At 37.0% G+C, this 27,978-nt stretch overlaps 1 protein-coding gene across 2 annotated transcripts in view; it reads left to right on the top strand.

The window, feature by feature from the left end:
- The window catches only part of LOC122789899 (mucosa-associated lymphoid tissue lymphoma translocation protein 1-like), a 696,960-nt gene that overhangs the window by 229,658 nt on the left and 439,324 nt on the right, over positions 1 to 27,978 (top strand). For both annotated transcript variants that reach the window (XM_044057339.1, XM_044057340.1), the window contains exon 4: positions 24,020 to 24,201. In XM_044057339.1, coding sequence (XP_043913274.1) covers positions 24,020 to 24,201 — 182 coding nt within the window. The remainder of the gene's footprint in view (positions 1 to 24,019; positions 24,202 to 27,978) is intronic.

Raw genomic sequence — 27,978 nt, forward strand, 5'->3', positions numbered from 1 at the left:
TAGCTTGACTCAAGTGGTCCTGATAGGTCATGTTTCAAGCTATTTAGGAGGCATCCTGGGAATATCCCAGGATGCCTTCTAAATAGCTTGAAACATGACTTATCAAAACCACTTGAGTCACTTTCAACTATAGTCTCAGAACAGGCTTTGTACCATGAGAATAGAGGATTGCAATGGTTATCCCACAAGGGTGGACCATCAGCTACCTCCAGAAACTACAGACCTATTAATCTGACTAGTCTAATATTCAAAGCCATGAATTATTGTGAAAATGATCAATAAAGACACATGGAACCTTCAGACACTGGACCCAACCCAGTTTGGCATTCTCAAGAGAAGGTAATACCCACTAAACCTAGTGGACTTCTTTGAGAAGATCACCAAGGCAATGGATGGGGGAAAACAGTACATATCACCTACCTGGACCTTGCTAAGGAGCTTGATGCTATACCCCACATGGGTATAGTTGACAAACTCACTGAACTGGGCATAAACCCCTACATAACTCTCTGGATTGATAGCTGGCTCACAGACAAGACACAGGAAGTAAGGATTGGTGATCCCACCTCCACTAAAAGACCGGTCACCAGTGGGAACCTCAGGGCTTCGTGCTGAGACCACTGCTATTTGGCATCTAATTCTTGAAGGTGAAGGTTAATGTCAAGGGCCTTTGGTTCACCAAGTTTGCAGATGACTGCAAATTGAGAGCTGTCATAGAATCGTCCAATAACACAAACATCTTACAAGAGAGTCTAACACAATCAAGTAATTGGTGCAAAAGTCACAGACTAAAACTCAGTGCCAAGAAATATGTTATAGGGCCTTTTGGGAAAACTGCCATCCAGACTAATTACTCCATCGATAAGACACCCCTAAGAGCTGACCTGGTAGTCAGGGATCAGGGAACATATGTAGACTATAATCTGGCCTTTGACCAACATATGGCCAGAATAGTAAAAAATTAATTCTATGTTGCTCAACGTATAAATAAGGGCATGGTATTCAGGTCCAAGGAAGTTACAGTGCCACTTTATTTGGCCATTATCAGACCCATTATTGAGTATAATGCCCCCTTTGGCATGTACCTGACCAGACAACAGAATGCGCACAAAGGTTCCTTACCTGGAAAATCCAGGGTATAAACACATTGTCCTTTATGGATTGCCTGAAAGCCTTTTCCCTATACTCTGTCTCCTACAGCTTACTGAGAGGTGATCTATGCATCTATGCCTGACATACAAGGCATCCTTGGATCCAGCTCCGATGGACCTTTTGCACATCTGCAAAATGAACAGCATCAAAACCACAAGATCAGGATTTTGCTTGTGATATAAATAAGCCAGATTGGCAAAACAGATGCATATCTCAGAGGATCCCCATGCACTGGAACAGGCTTCCCCAACCATGTGAAACAGAGTCCATTCCTAACCCCATTTAAGTATAACCTTGACCAATAGATGGGAAATCTGAAAGTCACCCCACGTCTGGCCCCATTGTCTCTGATAGACACAGGCAGACAGTAATGCCCAAACTAACATACCCCCCAGCACACATCATCTCTAAAAACTTCCTAGCTAACATACTCCCTCCTAATAAACACAGGGACACAACTGGGTTGGATTGCATGGCTAGGCTTATAAAGGCCCTGGTGGCATTAGCCTAGTATTTAGCTGTGAAGAAGATGATGATGATGAAGATTGGAATGCTAATAGGATCCAGATGACCGTATGAGTAGGTGGTCCTGCTTCACTGTAGTTGATGACCCATTTTTAAGAAATGACCAGCTTGATTCTACTAAACCATTTCAACTGGGGCATTACCATAATTTTCTGTGCAGTAGACTTAGCGCTTTGTCATTCTCTCAAGTCTTGCTGCTCCTGTTTTTGCTTTGTATTTCCACTATTTGTACACAGAATGTTGACAGTAACAGCCTTTGTAAACCATGCACCTTTATCTGCAGCTGTGTTTATGGTAGAGGGCATGAAATGTTGCCATCTGTAAAGGGATACATTTCTTGATAATGATACACTGTACACCATACTGAAGAGCTCTTATGGCATGTTTACTGCACTTAGATGGTACATTTTCATGGAAATACATGCACCACCCTCTTCTAACCCCAGCAAAACTCACCAATTTTTGCCCAGCAATGCCAGAATCTTGCTGGGGGTGTCATAATGAGTCCATAGAAACTTGGTACACATATTTCATGATTGTCCTACCCTTGCTCTTTGTTGGAGTCAGCTGTAGTCTGATCGTCAATGACGGCTGGGTAATGTGGTTGTTTTTGGCCTGGACTTGGTCTTCATCTTCCTTATTGACTTGGTGCCCAGATCTATGCCTTCCTTCTTACCATTTCTGCCATGGCTGCTAAAAAGCCATCATTCATTGCTGGAAATCTGCCCCCACTCCAAGAGACTTGACTTGGTACACTATTAATCCCATTTTTTACAGGACGCAGAGTTATACAGAGGAGGGTATTGAATAGTTCTGTATCAGGTTCCTTTTATTAACTTCTGTGATCAGTTGAACCTGAGTTCATCTGTTTCATTGGAATGATATGTGGGATCTTCTCTTCCAGGTTTACTTAGCCAATCACATCATTATGTTTTAGCTTTCTGAGATACACTACTGTGTACTCGTGACCTATAGCTTTACTTTCTCTTCCACTTTGCTTTCTTCACAGTTTAAACAATATTTTACTCTCTTTTTTTTTTTGAATAAAAGCTTTGTTAATTTAGTGAGTGGGCTAGTCCAAAGACCCTTTTCAACTATGACATTGGTACAGAAGTGTACAATAAACAGAGACATTGTATATAGTCAATACTAAGAATAGTTAGACAGATCATGATATATTATATAAACACAGCTGGTGTAAAATTCAGAACACAGTTTGATTCTAATATTATATAGAAGCACAGTTGGTACTAAATATGGAGTAAAAATGGCGTGCAGTCTTATACAGTGCAGAGGTTATGGCAGTTCCCCCTACTATCACTAGGGAAAAGGTCCTCAATACTCTCTCAAAGGCTGTGAACACTGCATCGACAATATCTCAGGATGCCTTCTACATCAGACAATATCCCAGGATGCCTTCTAAATGGCATTTAACATGACCTATCAGGCCCTCTGGAATTGCTATTTAACTAAAGCCTCCAAACAGGATTTGTGCTTTGTGAATGAAGCACAAATCCTGTTTGGAGGCTTCAAACAGGATTTGTGCTTTGGAGGCTTCAGACAGGATTTGTGCTTCATGAATGAAGAAGAGCAACAGTCATCCCTCTGCAAAAATATGGGTTATCTACAGACCCTGGAAACTACAAAACCATAAGTCTCACTAGTCCCATATGCAAAGACATAGAATGAATTATCATGGAAATGATCTATAATGACATAGGAAACCTCAAAACACTGGACCTAACCCAGTTTGGTTTCATCAAGGTCCTCTGGCTGACCAAATTTGCAGAAGATTACAAATTAGGAGCAGTCAAAGAATCACCCACTGAAACTAATTTTCTCCAGGATGGGCTGACACAGACAAATAACGTGAGTCAGAGTCATGGACTAAAATTAAATGCCAAGAAATTTATAATAGTATCTTTCAGGAAGTCATCCACCCCTAGTAACTGTCATATTGACAACACTCACCTAAGAGTCTACCCAGTAGTCAGGGACTTGGGGATACACACAGACAGTAATCTAGCCTTTGACCATCATGTGCCTACAGCAGTGAGGAAATCATTCTATATTGTGCAGTTGATAAACAAAGGTATGGGTGGCATCTAGGTCTAAGGAAGTCATTGTTCCACTGTATTCAGCATTCATCAGACTTATTGAGTACAATGCACCCGTTGGTATGTACCTAACCAGGTATATCCAACAATAGGAATGACCAGAGAGGTTCCTCAGTAAAAGAATACATGATGGCCTCAAGCAGATGCCCTACACAGACCGTCTAAAAAAACTCCAGCTTTACTCCATCGCATATCGCCTACTCAGAGGTGATCTCTGCCTAACATACAAAGCTATGTCAAACCCAGTGCTGTTGGACATGCTTCACTTATAGAAATCCCACTCCCTCCAAGCTACACGCTCTAGGGACCTAAACCTTATCACCACATTAAACAGAACATGCCGGAGGGATAGATTCCTGTCCCAGAGAATTCCCATACTCTGGAATAAACTACCTATCTATATCAAACAAAACTCCTCATTAGCACTCTTCAAGAAAAATCTTGATGATTGGATGGGAAATAGGAAATTCACCCCAGGGATCACCTCTGTGGCTCTACTCAACAGTGGCATAGGAAAATAATTTTCTTGGGTGGCAAAAGCCAGGGTACCTTTTTGGCTGGGCTTGTTTAGGCCCCAGGGCCGATAGCCTAGTACCTACCTATGAACCTACCTATGTAAGTAACATTTCTTATGCAGACTACATCAAAGCCCTATCTCTGTATTCTGTCTCCTACAGACTATTGAGGGAAGATCTATTCCTGGCATGCAAGGCATTGTCAGACCCCACTCTGATAGGCCTCCTGCATATCCACAAAACAAACCACACCAGAATTACCCATTCTAAAGACTTAAACTTTGCCTGTGATATAAATAGGACCTACAAGAGATGCAGGTATGTATGCCAAAGACTACCCTTTCTGCCATGTGAAGCCGAATCTCTCCCTAACTCAATTCAAGTGTAACTTGGGCAACTGGATGGGGGACAGGAAGTTTTTCTCCTGGTTTAGCACCTATGTCTCTAATGGACACAGGCAGCCTGTAAATGGTTAATTTCCTAGGCCCCAGCTTGTAAATGTTTCATCTCCCAAGCCCCTGCTTATCAGAGATTCAGGATGCATAACTAGGCTTAAAAAGGTCCTTGTGGTTGTTAGCCTAGTACACACCTGTGATGCAGTATGATCATGACAACTGCTCATTGTACAATGAGGACCAACAATGGTACATATATTAAAATTTAACTGAGGTTAGCTGCAAGACTATTAATAAAACACTAAATAGTAAAAATTAGGTTATAATAAATCAACTGCAGACAGAATGTACCTACCTAACCTGCCAGTGAGTAACTACCTAGCCTACCTGCTCTACCTATTTTGGTTACAAAATGTGAACTACAGATGAGCAGGTAGCATGTAACTGCTCAAGCTATTTATGTAATGTGTCATTAATATGTGTAGAGGGAAGGTTACAAGTTAGGTATTAGGTAATTTAGGTGTAACCCTTCTTTTTTATTTTCAGTCTGAATCACTTGTCTTTGCCTCCTGTGTTTTTCCTTAATTGTCTTATTTACATTAGTGCATTGCTTCTTTTCCTCGATTTTATGTAATTACCAAGAATTCACAAGGACAACGTGTAGCCCTACTAAGCTTCCTGTGCTTTTTTTATTTAATTTATTTCACTGCATGCAAATAGTAAGTTGTTTTTATAGCTGTTCATGCTCTGTTTTGATGCTAGTTTGTATACCTGTTTCTTACGTGTTGTTTTACCTCATGTTCTGCCTTTTAAAATAAAACTTAAAATTATGCACATATGAAAAAATGAATAAGTAAATGTCTGTTACACATGCATATGATCATTAGCATAAAGTACCAACATATGTGTATTTTTATTCTCAGTAGCTACAGTCTACTAAATATGATATTGTACCCCTTCAGGATGTGTGCAACTTTCTTACCACATACAACATGACAGATAGCGCAGATGTACAGAGGAGTATACTCCTCCATGGTAAAGTGATGGGTCTGCACCTTGATGGAGACAAACCTGTTCATCTGTGATATGGTACCCAAGAAGGAGCATGACGTAAAATGTGTTTGTGATTATATATATTAGCTGCCATATAGGCTCAGTGCCAGTTAACAGCGCTGAACAGGGCTAACCGATGTCACAAATGCTGTACATGGTCATACCTTATATATAACAACATGTACACTACCAGTGTGTAGTTAGTGTGGTAATCAACTACGTCAGTGATGCAATACATTGTCTGTCCAAAAGTCAGTGTGTAGTCCTACCATACAGCTCTAAGTAAGGGAGGTAACCACATGCAGGTTTATTGGCCTATTCATTCAGTGTATTATGTACAGTCAGATTATCCATAGCATAAGCTGAATCTATAATAAAAGAAAACAGGTACAGTGCATTACTGAGCGCAGAAAACAAGCACACAGTCAGCAGTGTGACACATGAAGTTAGGTGACCTAATTAATATTTGTACAATATGTTGTGTGTTATGAATTGAAAGTTGGGCAAGTTAACTGTTTGTGTCTTTCGGCTTTTCCTGGTTAGGGGTCGCCACAGTTAACTGTATATTAAATTGTACAGCTCACGTTCATTGTTATTAGGGTATGAGTAGTGTTATGTGGGTATTGTCAAGCCTCCTTCTCCCAGGATGATACATGTTCACTAGCCTTTTGGCAATATGCATATTGTGTTGACTATAGGATATGGTTGCTACTTGCCACCTACCCCAACCCCCCACCAGATACTTTGTGCCCAAACATTGCAAGATTTATAGAATACAGAACTTGGATATTAGCTAGCTTTCATCTCTGGGCCCTTTGTGCACAGTCCCTGTGTACCATGTTTGTTTTGGGATGAAGTACCATCTACTGTCCAGCCCCAACATAATCAGTGTACTCAGGTCTTGAGGGCAATGTTCAGATCTTCAAACTGTGAAGTGTAGGTACCATGTAGCTGTTCTCCAAATACCTTGGAGGTATATATCTTCAGAAGGAAGACATTGCTTTCATCTGATTAGCACTGGGAAATTATCTGAGTGTGCATTGGATCAAATGGGAAATGTCAGTGTCAACAGCGTATTAGAACCTGTTCTCATTTTAAGAAAGTTTCACACTTAACTGTGTAGATGCTTCTGAAGTAGATCAGAACTAAAATGAATGACAACAGTAAGCCTGTCACAAGAAAGTAAACTTTTCTTATGGCTACTTTTAACTGACTTCCTTATTCTATCTGCAGGAACCACATGATTTCTTGTTTAACGCATTCAAGCCTATTGTATTTGCCCAGTCAACACCCATAGCTCCTTATGGTGTCCAGACCTTTTTTTTGGTCTGGCTTCTTTAACTAAGAGACTTACCAGCTAATTATAGGCAGTATTACAAAGGGCAAGGAATAATTTATAAAATTACACTAAGATAAGTAAAGTAGGATGTCCCACATTAGAGAAATTAATCACTTTTTATAGGGTCATAGGTGTTTACTAGGCTAATGACCACAAGGGCATTTTTAAGCCAAGCCATGCATCCCAAATATCTGACAAGTTCTGATACCCTTGATAAGTGTAAGCATGGGCTTGGGAGATTAACCATTTACAGGTTTCCTGTGTCCATTAGAAATATTTTGCCATGTATTTATATTTTCGTATTTATGCTTATATTTTCATAACTGAGAGAACTATATGCTACTGAGGGATATATGGCAGGAGACAGGAACATTCATTGCCAAAGTACATTTATATCACAATGTCTTGGAGTTACTGCAAGTTTTTTTGTTAGTAAATCTGACAATAAACAACATTTCCAAATATACTTAATACTTTAAAAACAAGAGACTTACAAACTATTGGATAGCATCTAGTGAAACCTAGATATTGTTGAAGAAAACTGTCATGATATTTGCACTGTAAGTTGCACATCTTGAGATATATTCAGTGTTGTTTATATTACTTATTATACAATCAAACATGTTTTCATATTTCTGTAAATATCTCAATAAACATGCATCCAGAGAGAAATGTCTTGCTCTCATGTCAAACCTTATGTCTGCTTAACAGAAGTGTTCTAAGGTATATATCTAGGTTGTATAGTGTACAATGGATGACATTTTGTTTATGAAATGTTTGCAAAAAAAGAAAAAGCCGAAAGATGAAGAAGAAGAAGAAGCAAAAAAATATAACTGTGGGATTGTGTGCTTTATAATACATTATAGTACTTACGGAAAGACTGTGACTGCACCGACTGTTAGTGCTGTAAAGGATACTTCTTACTAAAATCTATAGAAAGAACAATGTTATAATAGCTTTCATTGTTCACAAAAACTAACATTTGTTTATCTTATGCTTTTAAGCTGTTTTTTCAGAAAATCCTCTGGAATGCAAGGATGTGTGTAGGCTGCTAGAGGTGTGACATTCTACCCATTTAGGTGCTGACGAATTAAAGGAAGCTGCCAGCCACTCCACCCATTCTTTATGTAATTATTTCCGTTATCACAGGTTGAGGTTTTGTAACGTCTGTGTATGAATTACTTGCTCTTCAGTCACTGACCTCCTGTACTTCTTCTGGTTCTGTGAGCAGTATAATGTTGGTATGACCTGCAAAAAAGCAGTAAGGTTGTTATTGTTAACTTCTGCAGATACCATAGTGGTTTGATTATAAACCATGATTAGAGAGCCCTGTTTCATCTGACAGCTCACGATCCAGGAAACTACAGATCTTTGCTAGACTTTAATGAGAAAAGTCAAGTTGTTTCTTTCCAAATCTGAGTTAGTGAAAAAGGTAGTGTTAAGCATACACTTTCATGGATGACCATCACATGTAGGTCTGTTTCTCATTCCAGGAGCAAGAAACTTGCTAACTCCAGACTGACTTAAAAGAAATATCAAAAGTGGATGATCTCTCACTGTTATTAATGAATCGCCTCATTCAAGCTGTTCCCATTACTTGCCTGTAATTACATTTCTCATACTGTTATTATTTCCAAAACATGCCTGATAATTTGTTTTATAAATACATTACATTTAAACATCTAAGTTCTTCATCAACTAATTTGGTTATAGCTTTATGAACTTGTAAACTATGTTACTGTTTCTTAATGCTATCACAAACATTTCTTGCTTGCCTGTTATAAATTAGACAACAACTTTATGCATGTTCTTCATTCCTAGTATTTAAAGACATATTACCTTGTAAAAGCCTTTGTAGTGTTTCCTTGCAAACCAATTGCTTTGTGTATAGCACTTTCAATTTTATTTATATGATAACCTTTTTGCTCTGAAGTTATTAATCATAGAAAAGGTATGTATCCCTGCATAGAATATCCCAATTGTAAACAAAGACAGTCCTGCATACTATGAGCATATTAAGAGAAGGAGAGCATACCCCTTTGATTCTTATGCTGATTGTAATTCTATAAATTTGTGTATGTGGCATGTTGTGGTACATGATCTACTTATTGTTCTGATACAACACATTTTAAATTAGAAGAGTGCAGTGGCATCTGGTGACTTCAAAGTAATGGAGGGCAGCAAGAAAAAAAAATGGATGGGTGGAGCTAGCTGGTATGGGGTGGGGCTGTAGTATGACAGGTCAGTGATCGTTACGAGTTATCAAAGAACAGATGGGGTCAATTACTTTCTTTCTACTTACATATCCCTCCAAAAAAGAAAGTGACCTTTTGTGCCCCCCTCTGGCAGTAGATTCTGATTAAAGTTAAAGAATGGTTGGGAGGGTGGCCTAATGGTTAAGGTGTTTGCCTTACAAACACATGGTGCAGGGTTTGAGTCTTACAAGGGATAATTGGCTAGGGTGCAGGGTTTGAGTCTCACAAGGGATAATTGGCTAGGCTTAAAATGGCTCACAAGGGCAGTTAGCTTAGTACTAATCTGTGAAGCTATGAATGGCTACAGGCATATATTACACACCTGTGGGTCTAGGGCAGTAAACCAGAGCATCTTGATAAAACCTGCACATGCAGACTGTGTGCAGGAGGAATCATAGCCAAAAACTCAACCACTGAACCAAGTGGTATGAGACAGCAATGCTACTTCACTGTGCCACTGTGTACCAATTATTAGTTGCGATTACACAAATCCTGTAGATACTGCCACAGTCATTTATTGTGTATACTAATGATGTTTGTGATGGAAAGTGAAAAAAATATATATTATGGCCAGCTTGGTACTTTCATATACACTGCAGTCTCTCTCACATACGCAGTTATTTCCATCACAGACAACCCGCATATCCATCAGTTACAGCCTCTTTATTGACTGCATGTATCAGATGTCTGATTATATTAAAAATAAGTACAATTTAAAGTAATCCAGCTAGCATCACTCAAATGCACAGTAATTCTGCAAATATAAAATAATGACTGCATAACATAAGCAAATAACAGCAGGATTAATCACCTGTATTCACCAACAGCACCAAACTCAAAAAATAATTTATTTTTATTTTTATTTCCAGTTTGATTACCAGGGAAGTCCACTGGGCCCAAAGGACCTGTTTTCAGTGGAGGCCCGGGGAGAAAAGCTCCAAAATACATAATACAGTACAGATACATAAGTATAAAAGATACATTGTACAGAAAATCTTACAAATTATGTACTTTCAGTGTCGCACATAGTCAGACAAAAATCATTAAGGCTGATCTTGAGGGTTATACAGGTTCATTTATAAAAGCACTCTTGTAAAGTATGTGTGGAAATGCTTTGCATACACACCATTAAAATAAATGTAGGAAACACTTTGCATGCACTCATTTAGACTATGTTGCTATTTACAATATCTACACAATAGTGTCATGGGATAAGTAGCTCTAGGAGTTTTAGAGAGCTTAGATACAATCATAGTAAAGTAGCAGTGGGAGATTTAGAGAGCTTAAGAACCTGGGAGAAAAAAGAAAAAAACACCTAGGGGAATGTACTTAGATGGATTTAGGTAGGGTGAAGGCAGGTACATTTCCATTTAGTGGACAGATGTTTGAAAAGCTGGGTTTCAAAGTTTTCTGAGTTTGGTATAGTTCTTAGAGTGGGAGGGAGAGAGTTCCATTTCTTACCTATTGAGAAAGAGATGAGAAGTTGGCCAGCAGGATATTTAGACTTGTTGATAGCAATTAGGTTTTGATGTTCAGATCAAATTAATGAATAAGTACACAAACAGACTAGGAATTAATTTTAGGTGTCTGTTATCAGAACCATACAGCAGAACCCACCTGTAACCTGCTCTCTGCATACATTCTCAGATGCACACACACACACACACACACACACACACACACACACACACACACACACACACACACACACACACAAAAACAACTAATTTTGGCTCAAAATCATGATCTGTCCCTATCAATTGCTCCTGATGATTTAGGGAGGGAAGGTGGATTACACTTAATAAATAAAGGCAGTCATTGGAGGACTTTTCAGAAAATACATGCTAATTCACATTCTCTTATTGTCTCAGCTTTTCAAGTTAATGTATAGCATTCATTTTAATAGTGTCCCTAATTTGTCTTGTCCCTCTGCAAATTACTTATTTATGATTCCGAATCCTGACTCCTGGCTGGCATTCGTGATCCTCCTTTTTTAACAAAAAAAGAAAAGAAAAGTAAAAAAGATTACACCTGCCCCCATAAATCCATGTCTGTATCTACTTCCATTTTTTCAGGCTGCCTCAGTCACCTGAGGCAGCCTGAAATAATAGGAGGCAGCCGTCAGTGTTGCATGAAGCAGCCTAGTCAGCCTCCTGTAAAGCAGCATTCTGCAACTTCAAAAATGCAGGAAGACCTTTGCTAACATAAGGCCATTTAACACATCAGCCCTGCCGAGAAGCCACTGTTTTTAACAAAATGTGAAACTTCATACCTGCTCAGTTTTATGGACAAGTTCAGATTCCCCAGAATGGGAACAAAGACCATTTATTTTATTTTAAATGATAAAAACAAATAATAATAGTAAAACTAATAGTAGTAAAATATTTGAGCTGTGGTTTTGATTGGAGGGCTGTAGCCCAGCAGTCAAGCATCAAGTACGACGAGACGCCCCTGGAAGAGTTCACTACTGAACATTTATCTGACATTAGAAAGAATAATGGAAATAATCTGCTCTTCACACATATTGCAGTTACAAGTATTTTTATTTATTTTACATTTCTTTACTGGGAAAGTCCGACTGGACACAAGTCCATTTTCAGCAGAGGCCCAGGGAGAAAAGTTCTACATGAAACAAACAAAGGTAACCAGAGATAACTAGTATCAGTAGCTTAACTACAGGTAGTTTACATAAAGTTAGTTTACATACATATGTTTTACATACAAGTAATATACATTCAGGTAGTCTTTAGTCTTTACGGTTATTACATTTACAAGATTGTATTGTACATAGAATTACAATGAGTGACACATTCATTGTAAAGGTCCATGAGATTTGAGCTTTATTACAATATTCCTAAGTTTAAACAACAGAACATTATATCACCTTATTAACCTTGGGAGTAAAAGGTATAACAACATTATGTGAGAGCTACGACAACATCAGATTTTATTATAACGCAATGCTTTACCTAGTAAATAGGTAGGAGAAATTAGATAGGATGGTTCTGCTTTACCTTGTATATTAAATACAGCAGTTTGAGTACTGTTTAGTTTGAAGGGGCCTAAATAGTAAGGACTAGAGATTACAGTAAGTGTCGATGATGCTAGTGTTAGAAACTGAGGTTAATCAGGCGTAGAGCAAGGGCACAGCCATTTGTTTAATAGATGATTTTTTAGGGTTGTTTTAAACAAGGGCTGTAATGGATGTAATATTGTCTGGCAATGCATTCCAGATTTTTCCAATATAATTTGTGAAGAGGGAGTCCCCTGCTTGTTTTTGCTTACGCTGATTTTTATATGGTGTTTGTTAGTGGATCTCAATGTTCTATTAATGAAGTAAACTTTGTAGGGCAGGTATTTTTTCAGATTCATATTTTGTGGGCCATGGTCAACTGGTTATAATGAAGGAGGTGAGGGAGCTCTAGCCAGTTCAGTTATTTGAGAGCCACACAATGGTGCGCTTTAGCAGGTAAGCTTGCAGCAATGCTGGCAGTTATATTGAAGCAAGATTCAAGTTTTGCAAGCTCAAATTTCTTTAGGTTTGTGAGAATGGGGGCTGCATATACGAGAGTAGAGATTAGGTGGGATTGGGCAATGGTAGCTTTAGTATTTTGGGTGAAGTACTATTTGTTCTTATATAGGGTTCCTAAGTTTTTGTGTACTTTTTTAACTGTTTGTGAAATATGAATGTTGAATTTTAAGTTGCTGTCAATTTCGACACCTAAGAGTTTGGTATGCGGAGTTGGGGAGATAATGGTATTATTTAGTGATGTAACATTAAAGGTATTAAAGATTAAGGTTGATTTAGTGGTTGAAAAATCATAAGTTTTGTTTTTTGGGGATTTAATATTAGTTGGGTGTTAGTAAGCCAGGTTTCAACTGCTAAGAAGGATTGTTGAATTAAGGGCTTGAGGGGTTGAGGTGTGAAGGTTGTTTGTAAATAAGGAAAAGAGTAATGGACCTAAGATCAAGCCTTGGGGGACACCTTGTGCCGCAAGTAGTAATGGTGATAAGGTCTGTTGCCAAGAGACTGCTTGTTGTCATCCAGTCAGGTAGTCCTGGAAGCAGGCAAGAGTGTCTTGGCAAAAGTTTAGTTCGGAGAGTACACCTAGTAACTTGCTTTGGGAAACCATATCAAAGGCTTTTGATAGGTCAAGGAAGATAGAGGATACATAGTTATTATTATTCCTAGGAAAGTTGACAGTGTTGGTAAAAGCCAGTAGAGCGGTTGATGTACTATGATGTGCTTGAAAGCCATGCTGGGTGTTGGTTAGTAGTTTGTTGGTGTGCAGGTAGTTAGAGAGTTGCATATGGATGACCCCCTCTAAGATTTTGGAAAGGGAGGATAATATTGCAATGGGATGGTAGTTGATGAGTTCTGTGAATGTTCCTCCCTTATGAAGATGTATAATATAAGAAGTTTTCCAGATGGTAGGGACTTTATGTTCAGCTAAATATACAGGATAAGCTATACCTTCGGCTGTTAGCTTTAGGAACTTAGCAGGTGGGTTGTCTGCAGCTAATGTGGGTTTTAGCTTTTTAAGTAGCTTTGTGATTGTCACTGTAGGTACAGGTTGCATGGTGAAATTGGCTTTAATATTGGAGGAGATGGAGGTAGAGGTAGTTGAGGTAAGTGTGGGGCTTTGATTGTTGGATAAGGCTAGTATTGTTTCAGTGAAGTATTTATTAAGTAGGGAAGCAGTATTGTCTGAGTTATTAGTGATATTGGGGGGAGGTCCTGACTTTGCCTGGTTGGAGTATATTATTAATGGCTGACCAGAATCTTTGTGGATTATTGCGATGCTTAATTTGTATTTCGGTGTAGTAATTAATTTTGTCTTTTTTAAATTTGTTGCTTTGCTTTGCACCTAAGTTTGCGGTAGTGTAGTAGGGTGGGTTGGAACTTTGTGTTGTTCCATGCTAACCATGCCTTGTGTCTGTATTTAAGTATTGACAGTGTTTCTTTTGTTAACCATGGAGTGCGATTTGATTTGCTAAGTATATTTTTATATTAAACATATTTTCCATATATGGTAACTTGGTTAATCTGCTTGAGTAAACATGGGGGGGTAGTGTTATCTATTGCAGTGGAATGTGTAGAATATAACTGGATTACACACGTTGGAGGTATCTGATTGCTAGGGCTGAATGATAATTATTCCTTAATACTAGTGTTTTTATAAAGAAGTTTAAAACATTAATGAACAATCAGAATATTTATTTAAGCATCTTTTAATTTTCCTGTCTAATGGCAATTGTATTTATTATTTCATGTATTTTATATTTGTCAGCTGTCTTTATTTATAAAGCTTTTACTATGTAAATGGCTTTGATTTACAGAATATCAAATAGTTCAACAAAGTGACATGGATGTGAAACCCTATTAAGAAAATCACTAAAATTCATTAAAGACTCGTGTGTATGTGTTGCATCAGGTCACACTGTTTATTGGAGTTTGTACTTTTTGTAGTTGTATCATGCTGTTTTGTCCATATGAAGGAGTTCATTTTTCTTTGGTTAAAACCCAAACATCTGAAAGTCCTGGATGATACACTTTATAGTGCCTCTTTTTAGCCAGATTTTCAACCTCCTGTTTGAATAAGTCAGACCATTTCTGTAGTTTCAATGACTCCCGCAAACACCTGTGTACGTACCCACTGGCTGATCCAGTAGCGGTGGTGTCCAACAGCAAGAGATACTCTGTGGCATGAACCAGGAACACTGTTCCCAATGCCACTGAGAGCAGAATCCTTGAGTGCTTTATGAAGAAATATTACACCTCAGATAATCTGGCTTTTAGGACCTTTAGAGACCAGTCTCACATGTTACCTTGATGAGACAAAAGGCAGAGGAGATAAAGGAAAATAACCTTGAGACAGATGCCTGGCCTATGCAACCCAAAACATTTTGAAGATTAGCTACTGGTTCAAAACATTAGATTTTTATATTCACAAAGATACAAATATGGCTGACATCAAAGTAAGACCTACACAGTGACTATTGAACAAAACAACTAATTCAATATTAGCTCAGTTGTACTGTTATGATCAGTTAGATAACCCCACTAAGAATCAAAAGTCAAACTAACTGTATATTTTACTGACATAAATAATGCACTTACTAATATGGTTTTAAGTTTAGCTTGTTGTTCTTATTTTTTATATTTTTTACATAGACAAAAATGCTCTGTGAATGATTTGTTATCTCCATAATGAAATATATAAGGATAATTATTATTTGGGATGCAATTTAGAAATCTGGGCCGACTGGCAACCTATTTTTATGACTATAATCTGTTAACTGAATTTAGGACAAAATTTCAATTATTTGCTCAAGCACTATGTCCAGATACATTTTAGTTAATGAAACAATCCATCACCAACTCCTTCATACATCAGTAAAGACTGGTTGTCAGTTCTTGTGGTGCTTAGCTGTTGTGCAGAATATAGTAACTAAACACTGGAAAAATCAATTATGCCCCCATTTTCTAAATTTCTGAATGTAACAACTTTCAGATAATTTGTATCTTTTCTTAACCAATGTTTTTGCATTATGTCTAATTTGGAATAATTATTTAAACTGCATTTGTTTTTTGTATTATTTCTAAAGACTGTAAAATGATTTTTCTTAAAATGTTTTTCAATACTTTAGAGTTTTTTTATTACCAGTTCTTCGCTTAAAATGAACTTCTACTCAGTCAGACTTTCCCGGTAATCAAATGTCAATAAATAAATAAATAAGCAACTGCGATCTATGAAAATACAATTAATACTGTTAAAATGAGATCTACAAGGATATCTATGAGCTACAAAGTTTGCTCTAAACTGTTCTCCTTATTGGAAAAATACAGGGATACCACTCTGTCGTAATCTAACTTTTGCTATTTAAAAAAAAACTGGGCTATGTTATAATTTGAATTCTGAGTATGTATTCTCAAATTTTGCTTGATCCATTTCAAACATATTTTAAATATGTAGATGGTTTACCTTAGCTTTATATAATATTTATATATCTAACTACTCTTTTAACAATTTAATTATTAGTAATTAATAATCATTTTAATTTACATAAATTCAGGCCTCATTCTGCTTTATGATTATTGTGATGAAATATTATGTTATGCACTGTGACACTGCCAGACCAAGCTATCTGGAATTTTGTAAATAATTCTATATCATCTGAGAATATCGAGCTTCAAGAATGTAACCACAGTATACCCTGCTGGAACATAGAAGATTAACTTAAACTTCAAGAAAACAAGTTGAAATTCATTGCTTTATGATGTGCTAGAAAAGTTAGTTTCAATGCAGCAAGCAGATACAATGTCTAGAACTAGAAGTTTTTCTATTGTCTGGAAAGAAAAGTAATTACTAGGTTTAAAATGTAAAGTGTTTGATTGCTTTATGACATCCTAGCAGCTGCACAGTTCTGAGCAAACATCTGAGAGATATATATTTTAACATAGAGATGTTAAAATTCTTAGTTTCTGTTTTAGCCTGGGAGCTGAAGTCAGGTGACAAAGAGTGATGTCATCCAAGCTGACCCAGCAGTAATGTTTGATATTAATTTGGGAACTCTCTGAGAGAGACTGGGCATTCTGTATATCGTCTTGGACCTAGCAAGAACATCAACTCATCATCATCATCTGCACTTGTCTGTCTGTAAGCAAGATTTAGGGCATAGTATCTCTTTTAGATATAGATAGAAATATAGTAAAGATTAGTTTAGATTTTTCATTATTTATTTGAGACTGTCCTGCAATGTTTTAAAATATTTTCTGTGATTTTGAACTCTGAATTTACTGTGTTGATTTTACTCAGTATTGTCTTGTTCTTTTATTATTTATTATTAAACATATTTAAACCTATCTTTGTGTCTGATATTTGTGAGACATATTTAAGCTCTTAAAGTACTTGCATATATGTTTGGTGACACTGTACACGCCACTCCTAATAGCCTGGCGATTGGTCAAAACTACCATTTGGATATAGTAATATTACACAGTACGATTGGACACCCTTTGTAAGGGCCTTATAGTAGTTGATAAGTAGGGGTTCTGGTGGCAGTTATAACTACCTTATAGTCTGGACAGATGGGGGCATAGCTAGTAAACCTGTGCCAGCCTTTCCCTGGGGGGTGTGTGTGTGTGTGTGTGTGTGTGTGTGTGTGTGTGTGTGTGTGTGTGTGTGTGTGTGTGTGTGTGTAAAACCTCTAAGAGTGTGTGTCAGCTACTTGGGCAGGAACACAAAGCACTAGTTGGCCAGAGAGAGTGTTAGAGGACTTGGCTTGGAACCCTGGCTAAGGTCTCAATTCTATAGCTGTGCCAGTGGGGAGTCATTCAGGATCTCGGGAAAGAGACAGAAACCAGCTCCAGACTGACTGTGATCTCTGTGTGCTCCTAAAGGAAACTGTACTTTACTGTGTGTGTACTTGTCATCCTCCCAATGTGTACATCTCATAGCTGTTGCCAATAGTGAAGATTGAGTCTCCTTGATTATTGGGCCAGTGCAGGGGTGTCAAAGATACATTTACTGTTTTTACTGAAAATCTTATGTGAATTAAAAATATAGCAGCATTACTTTGCTGGAAAGAAAAAATAAAGAAAATGAGTTAAAATAATACCAACAAATGAATACAGCTTTCATTTTGGTGATATACTATTGATAACACTGGTATATTGTTCGGCACCAAGCTGTTTTTATAATTGTACACTCTGAACAGTAATTAGCAATTGCCTGACCTGTTTTCTTCAGTAAACTGTAACACTTAGATTTGCAAGGATAATTCATACATGTTTTCCTTGCACTGGACTACATTTGTAATTCTTAAGCTTTTGTCTGTTGGTAAAATCATTCAAGGCTGACCAGACCAATCTGGGCAGTACTTATTAACCAAGCAAATGATAGTGTAAGTTAACTTTTCCAAGGTAAAGTTAAAATAAGCAAGTGAAAACAGAAAATGCTCTCAAAACAGTCTTGAGGGTAGAATTAAACCCCTCCTCCACACAGTTTGTGGTTGGCAGGAGGAATTCTTTAACTGTTTTCCAGCACAAAATTTTCCACAAAAGATCAGAAGGTTTCACATGAAATTAATACATCTGTCTGCCAGTATTTCCTGAGGAAAGCTCACCCTGCTGACATTTTCCAACAGAACATTGCCAACATCTCTGCTACAAAAGAGTACAGAGTTATGTTTCACGGTACTCAGTAGCATAAGCAGTCTATCATGACCAGTATGTACCTCTTACATGTAGTGCTTAGGGTAGTAAGAAGCACCCACAATGTCTTTGCCTAATCCTTGAAATTTCTCAATGAGAGACAAAGACAGCAAAGTAGTCTTTGCCTAGTCTCCTACCTTGGCAACCTTTTGATTTGGCTTGCAAGTACTGTAGTATTCTGTTATGTCTTTTTTCCATTACTAGGCCAATACAAAGTATGCATAAACCTCCTTTTTGAGTGTTTTATGTCAGTATTGCCTGTAAAATAAATGTCATGGCCAGAAGTGCCTGACTTCATTTATTTACACTTCATTGGCCAGGTTACTCCTACTAGGCCAATGGAATTTTTTTTTCAAAAGATTAACTGAGGTGATATTCACACTGACAAATGGAAATATGACCAGGGCTCAAGGAACTTCCTCTTCTCTTTTCAATAAGTGCTGTGGGATTTTTTAAATTAACCTGAGCTACCACCAAGTCAGACAAATGAGGCCTTAGTTTAACATCTCATCTGAAGGATGGCACACTCTGGAGTGTAATCCCCTCTTTAAGCTGCACAGCAGTGTAAATACTAGAAAATGAATCCAACTACTTGGTGTGGGAATAGAACTCACAGCCTTCATCACCAAATATGAGTGCGCTACTTCATCACCAAATATGAGTGCGCTACCTGTTGAGTTACTGAGACTGCATGGTGGACTCTTGAGACTACTAGCTGTTATAACACTTCTTCCAACTTCACCTGCCCTTTCAGAAGTCCACTTTCTGTACAGTAAAGCATTATCCCAGGACACTGATTTCACATGCCTTAAGAATTTGAAGACTCATTGGTTGCTTCTGTCATGTCCTGTAAGGTAGGGTCTAAGACTTGTATCTGTCTCAGTTCTTACTTCATGATCCTCCCTAGTTCACTATTCAAAATAAGCCCAGTACTTTTGACAGCTACAGATCAAATTCAGGCTTGCTGCTGCTACCTAGCTTTTTCCTTTAAAGAGCAACATCATCAGCCTTTTTTGGTGCTGGGTCTTCCTGAAGTTATCATCCCAACATGTTTGTCCCCATGCCTGGCCATGTGTAATTTCATGTCCACAAGGTACTGCATCAACATAATTTCCTTGTTTTTTTCCCTGTCCAGTAATAAATTATCATTTAGGGAACAAACTTACTCTTTAAAAGGCAGTCAGCACAATGATATTATACTTGTCAGACCACCCTTCCAAAGATTAATAGGAGAAAAAACATTTTTATGACTAGATCATGGCTTCTGGAACAGCCTACTTGCTTAAATTAAGGAAGTATCCTCCATAAAAGACTTAAAGCACTAAGAAATCATCTTAGGAATGAAGCCAGCTCCAGTTGCTTGAGGGGTAATGGATAATTATCTCATTATAGTGGCAATAATTAAATACTTCATGTATATTATGTATGATAACATTTGATTTACTGACTAGTTATTTTTCTATGCCTAATTGTATATGCAGCATTTGTATAGTATCTGTGTTTATTTGTATCTACAACAGCTACTTCACTCTGTTTGTTCATTTCTCTTATATAATTGTACATTTGTTCTATTTTATGGAACTCAGGTTGTGGCTAAAGAGAGTCAATAGACCAGTCTACATACTTGCTCAATAAATAATAAATAAAGAGATTGGGCAGTGGTAACTCAAAGGTGCCTTTCCATGGCCCTAACAGGAGCAGATTACTTGGGCAAGAAATGCTCCTTTCTGACTAGTGCAGGCTTAAAAATAACCATGTTTAATGCTGTATTCCTCTTAGCCATGGTTTCTTTTTCTTCTACCAAAACAATGTACATGCCATTATGGTAGTCTGAAACAGTTGTTGACTGAAGATAATCCATCACTGCAGTGGCATCACCACTGTCTGCTCTCTCACTTTTTCTGTCTACTCTTTCACTATGGACCATTGAACTTTACATGCCCCACTTGGTTACAATGGAAGTATCTAACCCAAATACAATGGCACCTTCCTTGCTTGTGCAGCTTGTTTGATGGTTCATCCTGCTAACCATGGAGTCACTGTTCTAGATAAACTGTTTTTGTTCATGTGTGCCCTGCTAGCTATATAGAGGTAAACCTTTCTTGCTGATATCGTTAGCAGTGGTACATTCCCAGTCTGTCATGCAGAGTCTTATCTCCTTAAGCTATAGTACTCAGTACTCACACCTTTATTACAAAGTCATCCACCATTTCAAAAGTAGCAATCAGCCATCTACTTACCCACCTATTAAAGTAAGTATGTAGTCACTGACATGGTCCTCTGTCATTTTCCTATGCTGCCTAAACTTTTTCCTACAAGCTTCTGATGTTAACTTGAAAAATTCACAAAGAACATCTTTAATGTTTAAATAATCAAGGCAATATCATTTATTTCATTTAAGGAATCCATTACTTTACCCATGAGCAAAAAAGTTAAAACTTCACCCGTTGTCTCTGCTGTATTTGGTGCTGATTGCCAACACCTTCAAATCCTGAAATAAAAGAATCATGGACAATTTATACTGAAAAATCAATTTAATAACTGACCTTGGCATCCATGGCTGAATTTCCCCCCCTAAATCTGACAGAGAAAGAGCACCTCCTTCTTATTGTGGAGCTGTATTTCTTTCTTCTTGCTCCTTCTCCGTCTCTGTGGCTTGGTATTACTCTTTTTGTATCCCAAGCTGTTTCATTCTCTAAACTACTTCATTTTCCGTGTGTCTTATCTACAGTTCTAGCTCCTGCAGTTCAGGCTGCATTTAGAAATTGTTTGAGGACGTAATGGGTGTTTTTTTTTTTTCTTTTGAATGATGTACACATATATCCACTCTGTCTGTCTCTAGGATCAATGAACTAAATTTCAGCTGTATCCAGTGTGACAATCATCTCATCCTTGCTTAGACCAGAATGTGGTATTTACTTTGATCTACACTCTTCGGCCACTTATGCCACAGAAATCTTTCAGTAATCCTCAGAACTCATTTTACCCATTTCCTAATTTGCTTAGTCTAAAAAAATAAAGTAAAGTAATGGCTATGTGATAAGTACTTGTTTGTATTTACCTTATGGTCACAAGGGTACACACATGTTTTGGTGGAAAAAATATTTTTCAGTCTATGCAAATCCAATTTACCAAATCCATACCAATGTCTTTAGTATGTGCCAGAGAGTGTAATTAAAACTGTAAGAAAAATGTGCACTGCTGCCTTGAGCTATGACCATTACCAATTATACCAAGATAAACTTCACAGTGTATGACAGGATACCAGACGTATGACTACTGGCTTCCCAGGACTCAACTCTCTTCATGTTCCTCTTGGTGTCTTGCAGTGTTATGTTGCTAACATTATCTTAACACTATTTCACATTCTCACATAAAATAATCTTCAAGAGGGGCAAATAACATTTTTTTTCAGAAAAACTATACCTTCCTGATTATACTACATTACCACAATCCATACCAATCTGGCACTCTAGGATCCCAGTTACTGAACACTCATGCAACAATCCACACTAGCACATTAGTTTTGTGGTAACTGTAGCAAACAGTACTCTGTCTTCAAAAAGACACATACCAACAACTATATTTCACTGGTTCTATGTAGTTACTCTTATGCACTTTAATAATTAGCCAGTGACAAGTTTATATTGTTGAACAATAAACCCAATTACTTAAATTTGTACAAAATAGTCTAATAATTGAATATACAGAAAACATACCCATTTATGCATGGAAATCAAGATAAAAAATGCTAAGTAGGCAGTTATCTTGTGAAAATACTATGTACTGTCTAGTGGGTCTAGACCTCTTAATAGTCCCTATTTTAAAGGAATGGTCCTATTTTCAGGCCTGATTTACCCCCTGCACATGATGTATCTATTTTGGAGGTATGTTTCTGTTTTCACACTTGATTTACACACACATGATTTTTGAATGTGGCTAGCACACATGAAACCACACTACATCACCAATATACTAGTGACACCAACAATTTAAAGAAATAGGGCACACATCTTATGTTTCCCTTTTTCAGAAGCAAAAATAAATTACCTTCTATGGCAGAATTTTGCATTACTCTTCATTAAAGTCTACATATTTTTACATTGTCTCTTTGATATTGTGCTTTTAATTTTCCATTATTTTTGTCACTCTCTAGTTTTTAATATTTTTTTAGTAGTATCTTACATTCCTTCTGGAAGTGGGAAGGGTTATTCAGATTTTATGCAAATAAGATGTCCAGATTTTTGACTGGAAGTACTTCCTTTTAGTTAAGGACCTTTGTACTTACTTTCAAAGTCTGCAGGTTGAGAGATGTGAGGGGGTCCATATGTTTACTCAGCATTTTCAGGCAAACAATATAAATGTAACTTCATTATATTTCTGGTGGGTAGACTCTCTTTTGACTTCTCTCTGACTTTTTTAATATTGATTCAAGAGATTACTTAAAGTTCATTTCTGCTGCCGGTCTTGTTTAGAATTCCAACAGCACACATCATCACAGAGAGATTTAATGATGCATAATTATTAGTAACAGAGGCCACACTGTTTGCTGATAATGCAGATGGGTGTCTTGGTCCTGAAGTAGATCAACACTGCAAGATGTTCTACCAATGAATCCATTGAGATACCTCCCCGTTTCTGTATTTAGTCTAGCTCTCCTGGCTGTCTGTCATCTTTATAGGTCAAAATTTCAAGTCTTTGCTGTGAGACTGCTAGAGTGAGAAAATCCCCACCCATTTAAAATAAATTACATTTCTGACAGGAAGTAACTGTGCAGATTTTCACAGTGCCAAAAGCAATATTTAAGTTATTAAAAAGGTGACAGGAATGCATGAGACATGGTAGACAGTAATATCTTTTTCTGGAGACTGTAGTTTTAGGTGTTAGGAATGATTTAGTTCTATACACATTGCCCAAAATAAGGTTAGTTTTTGCAGTTGTATTGTTTACATGAGAATTGTGGTGATGAAGAATTTTCATATTTGTGCTGAAGTCCTGCTCATTTGACAGTGGATTGCTGTTGAGTGAGGAAGAGAACAATAAACTGAAGCCAAGTACTGCAAAATCATATTATGGTGAATAAAACACTGACAATGACTGTGCACTTTTTCCAGTGGCAGTGGTGACCGGGGTTAGAATGGGTGGTGCTGTATATTAGAACATGAATATTCGGTGTTTGTGCAGTTGGTTATACAGAATATGTTGCTGCAGTATAACTATCTTGATGAAAATGCATTTAAAGTATTCAGCTTAAAAAAATATATTATACTATTGAAAAACATTGCACAGTTTCTAGAAGAAGCACATTTATAATGCTTTATGCATCTATTTCTACTTTTTTTATGTTTTTATGACTGCCTAAATTCAGTTTGAATAAAATTATGTCACTCTCTAATTGTCCCTTTAATGAAAATTTTCTAATTGATTTTACTGTATGGATTCTCTTTTTAGCTATTCTACCTGATCTTTGGCAAGGAGAGCCTGTGATTGTAATGAACTGTACAGCTAGACAAGTGAAGGAAGGACATACACTACGTCTTCAGTGTACTGCTCTAGGAATCCCCGCTCCTACCTCCTACCAGTGGTACAGGAATGGAAACCCTTTACAGAACCAAAACAGTAAAGAACTGCAGGTAAAATTCAATACACCATTAAGTATGCAGTAATGCAATGAACAGAACAGTTTTTACATACTTGGTACCTTAAAGCCATATTCATCTGTAATGCACATGTTTGTAGTTATGGGCTGCATAAGCAGCGACTTGATGTTTGAGACAGAGTTCAGCTGTCAGTATCCATATCACATCTAGTATCTGGTATTTTTCTTTGTTGCATTATGTTTTATTAATAAAAATACTTTTGTCATGCTCCCTATATTTCCTGCATGCAGTATTTATGTGAGAGTACTTTCTTTTCCATTTGCCTGCATCATATATTGGTTTTAAGGGTGACGTGAAAGAATCTTACTTGTGATATCCATATTAATTCAGTCACCTTCATACAGGTGACCGTGAGACCATACGCTGTAAATATCAGGCTCAGTTGCAACTTTTGCTGAGAACATCCTTCTCTCCCCACAGCATATCATGGTGTGCTGACCAGAGGTGTGCACATCCTTGAATGTGAGAATTAAGAGAAAGTTCACGGTTGCGATCAGCTGGGATACCAAAAGAAGAAATTCCAGCAGTTACCCACTGCAGAAAATCCATTTACAGATAAGCAGACATGCTGACAACTCACATGTTATACTTCTCAGCATATACTTCACAACAAAGAAGATTAGGACTCCAAGCTTAGAAGCTGCGCCTTGTAGTCAAATGTACTGGGTTTGATTCCTTCCATCTCCAAATGGCTGCTGTTTCACTCTGATCAAGTCACTTGGCCAGACACTGTACCCAACTCAGTGGGCATGTATGCCTAATGGGCTTACCTAGTTAACAAATGAATGAAAAATGCCTTTATATAATACAAAGCAGCAATGCTTGAGAAATTACCTGGCTACATTCCAGGAGGTCTCAGTCTCCATCTAAAGTTGTCTGTGTCACAAGTAAAGCATGTTGCTGCTTGTGTCTTACATAGTTCAGACCCAATATCGGTTGAACCAGAGATGCAGAAGACTGTACCATAATATTTTGATGTGTCTTGTATACAATGTCTTTCAGCTTAAAACTGCTAGGTATAACAATAGATAACAAACTCACTTATGAACCACACATCCTGAATGCAATAAAGAAAACACACTTCAAATTAGGCAAACTATATCGCCACAAGCTTTACCTGGATAAATACACCAAAACAAAATTCACCAATGCCTTACTCATCCCCTCCCTTCTATATAGTAGTGCCAATTTTACTAACCTTCACTCAACCCTTAGTAATAAACAGCTCAGATGGCTTAGTGGTAAGTCCCATGACAATGGTGTGCATGGTCCAGGGTTCAAGATCTGTGATGCTTTAAAAATTCTTTTAGGGTGGGAGGTTGGCATAATGGTTAAGGTGTCTGCCTTACAGAGACAAGGTGCAGGGTTTGATTCTCATATAGTGTAATTGGCTAGGTTTAAAATGACCTACAAGGGCAGTTAGCCTAGTACTAATCTATGAACCTATGAACCTACAATCCTGCTACTATAAAATAGCCAAATTCGCTTCCAAAAAAACGCACCGTTCTCATCATTGCCAAGCTATCACTGAACTGAAATGGCTAGAGTTTTCCAACATCACCAATACCCAACTAACCTTAGCCCACAAACTAATCTGCAAACCTAATTACTGCCCAGCCCTCAAATCAATTCTACAAACATACACTCCTACAAGAGCACTACGGTCTTCCTGTAAATTCATGCTTACTGTAACAAAACCCAACAAAGGAGCTGGACATTGTCTGTACTCCCATATCATCACCAAACTACAGAACAACCTTCCATCTGAAATAACCCAAACTGACCACCCAACAACCTTTAAGTTATCTCTAAAAATCACATTATCTAAATAATCCATCCTCTACCTGCCATAGAAGCAAACCACCTTAAACAGCACATTCACCAAATACTAGGATGGTGCAACTTGTAATATCCAGTCTTACAATAACTACTGTAGTTAGTACTGTTTCATAGTCCATGAGTTTTCTATAGATGTAACATTATCCCTAATGCATATTAATGTAAACTCTATGAAATGTTAATTGCACTATGTTCTACCTGTTATATCTGTAATACTTGTTAAATTCATGTTAAACATTGTCAGCTTTGTGGAGCTTTTCTTCCCAGGCCTCCACTGAAAATGGGTTTCTGACCCAGTGGTCTTTCCTGGTCTACAAATGTTAATAAATAAATAAATACAACTGTCACTGAGATTTAAAAGTAGACATTTGATGAGTCTAAGCAGTTGAGCTTTTTGTTTTTTCATTAATCCTGCCAGACTACCTATGAGGCTGTCAGGAGTCTATACTCAACTTCAAGAAGCAGAACACCATTTGGAAATAAAAATAAATAAATAAATAATACTGAGCACTTAGAGAGAAATGTAAGGAGCAACACAAACTCTTTAGCGTAGCAATATTTTAATCTCTGCTTTCGTCCCAATGGACTTTATAAGAAAAACAAGTACAATCACCATTTTTAATTTATACACACTCAAAAGCAATAAATATCAACCCTTATTTATAATAATTTACACCTAAACACTGATCAATTTAATAATTAAATCCAAAACTTCCCTGATATATTATACAGCGTATAAAATGTGTTTTATAAAAAAAATACCTTATAAAATACATAGCTATAAAAACATTTCATAATACTTTTTTTAACTAAGTTTAGTACTCTAAATAATAGTAATGTGAATTTTTATTGTAGTTTGTTGGAAATTTTATTGGAAAATAATTATTTTCTGTTCAACAACAGCATTTATAAACAAGCAAAAGGTGTGGCCACAGGTTTTTCGGTAGCACCAGCATTTGCAAATTTAGTTCTTGGCTGGTGGGAATACAAAATATTTAATATTTAAACCCATGGCCACTACCGTCAAAGTAATATATTACATTATGTTCGTGGATGACCTATTTATGATTATAGAAGTTGTGGTACTGATGTTGCAGCCATGATGGAAACTATGAATGTAAACTCAGAATTCTTACAATTTACATTAGGGGAATGTGGATTGTATGTATGTATTTTTTTAGACGTACATTTAATATGGAATGACAATCAAAAAAAATGTAATAGTAAAATTCACAGTAAAACACCTTTAGTAATAATTAAGTTTTCAGAGTAATCACCCGAATTTTATTAAAAACAGCATACCTAGGGGACAGTATATAAGAGCTTGTAGAATGGTGTCAGAAGATAAAGTTTTTGAAGAATAAATTAAATTTATTAAGGATTTGTTTTATTATAGGGGATACAATTTAGATAAACTCACTAAAATAGTTAATGAAGTAATAAAGAAGAGAGAAAGCTTGTATGCCCCAATTTTGTTAAAACCTTTTTGAAAAAATTAATGATAAAGTTCTTCAGGCTAGAAATGAGATATTTTGTAATATAGATATGACTGTTGACAGTCATGAAATATGTTCTTTAATTAGGAAGAACTGGAAGACCCTAGAGGGTAACTTAGATTTGATTAAAAGTATTGGTACACAACCTAAGTTTGTATTTAAAAATGCATACAATTTTATGAATATTTTACAAGATGACAACACTAAAATCAAGGCCACGGGACAACTGTCAGATAAAGTTAAAGGTATGTGCAAATGTGAGGAATGCTCAATATGTAGGTTTATTTTAGAGGGACCAAATCTAAGTTTAGAACATATTAATTATATTATATTGATCCCTGGGGTTTTTAATTGTAAATCAAAGGGGTGATATACATTAGTACTTGTACAGAGACTGCAATATGTACTATGTGGG

The sequence above is a fragment of the Protopterus annectens genome, chromosome 15.part0 (assembly GCF_019279795.1).
Source record: "Protopterus annectens isolate FY-2018-M chromosome 15.part0, PAN1.0, whole genome shotgun sequence".
Lineage (NCBI taxonomy): Eukaryota > Metazoa > Chordata > Ceratodontiformes > Protopteridae > Protopterus > Protopterus annectens.